We start from the raw sequence: 3657 nt of genomic DNA, 5'->3' as shown, positions 1-3657 counted from the left end.
ACACAGACGTTACACATATACACATAAAAACATACATTCACACATTCACATACAATGCACAAATACAAACTCATACCGTCATAGATTCACAAGCGCACGGAAGCACTTAAAACACACATACTAGTACACACACACACACAGACACACACACATACGGTGCAGGAAACCGTGACTATCAACTTAAAAAGCAAGGCACCCCCAAGACAAATGCTTCAGAATTGTTTCATCGAAAGAGTGGAATAATTTGTTAGTCATTGTCTACATGACTAAAAACGCATTGCCCCTCCCCTTATACATCGATCACTGCAAGGATAAAATCTCCTTGATCACTGACGTACAGAAAGAAACGTTACTCTCTTAAGACAAGAGAATTAGCAGCCGAAGAGTATACAGTATCGTAACAAATGTCTTACCAATCGGTTGATGGTGCTGATTCATAGCTAACGTGTAGAATTGCTTTGAAAACGGCCAAACTGGAAACAAAGGAACAGCGCGTGTAATACGCCGAAAAATACGCCGAAAAATCAAAATGGCGGATAGGCAAACTGACCCAGAGATGGAAAGGTCGAAGGTTAAAGTTTATATACCTGATTACCCCAAATTGTATATTATAAATGACGACGTAACTTTATTTCTCTGCAATTACAACGCTTTCAGAACTGCTAGTGGCCTAGCAGTTGAACCAATTATAGCCTGCCAAATAGAAAAGCGACCAATAAGAGAATGGCTGCGCATGTCCGTCAAACATTTGCATCATGTTTTTATTTTGCATCTCTTAAGGGACTATGGGATCAGTCTATGGTACTCTAAATTGCTTTATCTTTCGGTGCACAACACTAGTTATAAAAGATATTTAGCGAGTTAAGCTAGTATTTTCAGCTACTATATTAGAAGCATCAATTCGTCATTACAGCAGTAATATATCAATTGATATAGAATACACGTGTCTCCGTAAGCTTGTTAAGCTGACATTTCAGCTGGTAATATTATTCACTTTGACAGATAAGACAGACGTAGTGGTGGCGAACAATAAAACATTGAACAGGTGTATCCTACAGACCTTTTCTGCACCGCCATTAGCAATGCATACCCCACGTTTCATGCCAATAAAACATAGATTTCTAGAGTACGCTTAAGGTAATGCTAGTGGTTTCAATGTGATGTAAGTGTTTAGGAATTCGAGAACCAATTGTAAAGTTTCTTAGTTATGTATCTGTTGTAGTTGGAGATGTAGTCATGAAGCTGTACATGTAATTGTAAATGTAACAACGTACTGTATTTCGAGAGCCAATTGTAAAGTTGTATAGCTATGTATCCGCTGTAGTCGAAGATGTAGTCGCGAAGCTATACATGTAAATGTCACAATGTGTGTAATTTATCATTATTTTCAATAAAGTTTTAACAAAAAGTAGTGGTGGCGAACTCAAGTTATCAAGTTAACTTATATTCATGCCACCACTATACATATACATATACAAGGAAGTGAACATAACTAAACTGGTAATATTAACACCAGGATTTTATAGATGCAAGCAATACAATTGATTGATTAATAATGTAGAATACATACATTTCCATCAGATAGCGGCATATACTGTCTAAGAAATACTAGTATACTGTCTAAGAAATATGTACTGAAGGCGTGAGGCCTAAACGAAAAGGAAGCGGCAAAACTCAAAATTCCAGATCACTATGATTTGGTGCACGTTGGTAGACGACGTCAGTCCCTGTAGTATTTAGATGACAAAAAGGGCAAGTTCCACATCCCTGTGAACCCACGCTTCCTTCACATGTATGGTTTCTCAGCGGTCTATTTAACCAAATGCAGCCCTAACTTACTTGTTCATGGAGCCGACAAACTGTTGTTGTTCAACCGTGAACTGTGTATTTGCAACTGTGAACTGTTCAAGGAGCGTGTGTGACCATATGCTTCTTTAAACACCTTTTGTCTGTAACAGAATAGTCGCATTGGTCACATCTGTATGTGTTCTCATATGTACGGTTGCAAGCAAGATGGCGGCGACGACGGTCACGGCGATCGCACGCTCCTGCTAGAATAAGTTACATTGTGTCTAACTGTACGATCCATCCAATATTTTACATTCTACTAGTTTGCTGATGTAAGTTTCTTCTACTTGAGTAGGTTTTTGCGTACTTTGGTCTATTTTCGCTGCAAATACGGCGGTAATTTTGGAGCAACAGACAACCCAAGCCGACCCAAGCGCTCGGAACAATGGCGACCGATGGAAGTGACCCTGAAAAGTTGTACTCGGCACTCGGTGTTCCACCCACAGCGACTCACGATGAAATTGTCGCTGCCTACACGACAGAGCTCCTGTTGTATGAAGAAGCGTGCAAGCTCAGCAGGACAGACAACGTCTTCAAGAAAGCTCATGTAAAGCACAAAGAGGTGAGGAAGGCTTTTACTGTTCTTTCGGACGCTTCCCGTAGACAACAGTACAACGACAGCCATACCATCCCCGGCGCGCCCAGATTCTCCAAGAAATCGCTGAAACAGCCTAGGAACTATTGTATACAACACAACGCTCAAAGTATCACAATATACCTTCCCCCCAATCATGCGATTTCCTGGCTTTCTAAATGTGAGGAGTTCTACAACACTCGAGCTAAAGACGAGTCACTTTCTGTTTTTGTTATCTCTTAAAGAACTGCTAGACTCATTGTTTGCTAACGTTGGTATTTCATAAACATATAGTAGTAGTTTTAGACTTCCAATTTATAGTATCTCACTGAAGTTTTAGAATTCATTGTCATAGTATCTCTATTTAAAATGTTTAACTAGTTAAGTATTGTCAAGTATTGTGGATTCGGACCGTAAAGACACAATTTTTCTTAGTACTAGTACTTTATCAACAGTATGAAAACTTTCCCAGGCGGAAGCAAAAGCTTTGGTGCCTGGAACGTTCATGGTTTAGGTACCAAATTAGAGGATATAGATTTCGTGTCTTATGTAAACAAGTTTGACTTCTTCTCGCTCCTAGAAACCTGGAGCACAGAAAACACAAAAATTAACATTCCCGGCTACAGTTATTTCCACCAATGCAGACAAAAAAACAAGCGAGCAAAGCGCTCATCGGGGGGTATAATTTTCTTCTACAAGACTGAGTACAGAAACTACGTCAAGAAAGCACAATCAAAATCCACAGATGTTCTCTGGGTACAGATAGACCGAAAGCTACTGGGCCTACCAAAAGACTTGTTCATCTGTTCGGCATATATTAGTCCCAGTGCATCAACCACCCACAAATACGCAGAAAATCATACATTAGAAATCCTAGAAAGCGAAATATCCAGATATAGTTCAGACGGATTTATTTTACTTGGCGGCGACTTAAACGCTCGTCTTGGTGATTTGCGCGATTATGTAGATGATAGCACTCCCGACGATTGTAATCCAGACAGCTTCCCTTACTCCTCAGATAGACAACACATGGATAAGGCCCCTCCGAATAAATTCGGCAGGCATATCGCTGACCTATGTGTTCAAGCTAACCTAAGAGTTTTAAACGGGAGGGTAGCTGGGGATTTACAGGGGAAATTTACCTGTCACCAACCGCGTGGAAGCAGCACAGTTGACTACATAATTTGCAGTCAGTCCCTGATCCCACATATCTTAGAGCCAGAGAGACGAGTAAA

General features: G+C 40.3%; 1 protein-coding gene across 1 annotated transcript in view; it reads left to right on the top strand.

Moving 5' to 3' along the window:
• The first annotated feature begins 2233 nt into the window (after positions 1-2233).
• Positions 2234-3657, top strand: part of LOC118423044 (hemicentin-1-like) — a 9012-nt gene continuing 7588 nt past the window's right edge. The window contains exon 1 of the mRNA XM_035830939.1: positions 2234-2552. Coding sequence (XP_035686832.1) covers positions 2234-2552 — 319 coding nt within the window. The remainder of the gene's footprint in view (positions 2553-3657) is intronic.

The sequence above is a fragment of the Branchiostoma floridae genome, chromosome 9, assembly GCF_000003815.2.
Source record: "Branchiostoma floridae strain S238N-H82 chromosome 9, Bfl_VNyyK, whole genome shotgun sequence".
In the NCBI taxonomy this organism is placed as follows: domain Eukaryota; kingdom Metazoa; phylum Chordata; class Leptocardii; order Amphioxiformes; family Branchiostomatidae; genus Branchiostoma; species Branchiostoma floridae.
Note: the sequence above shows the minus strand (reverse complement) of the source record. Positions and strands in the feature narration are given on the sequence as shown.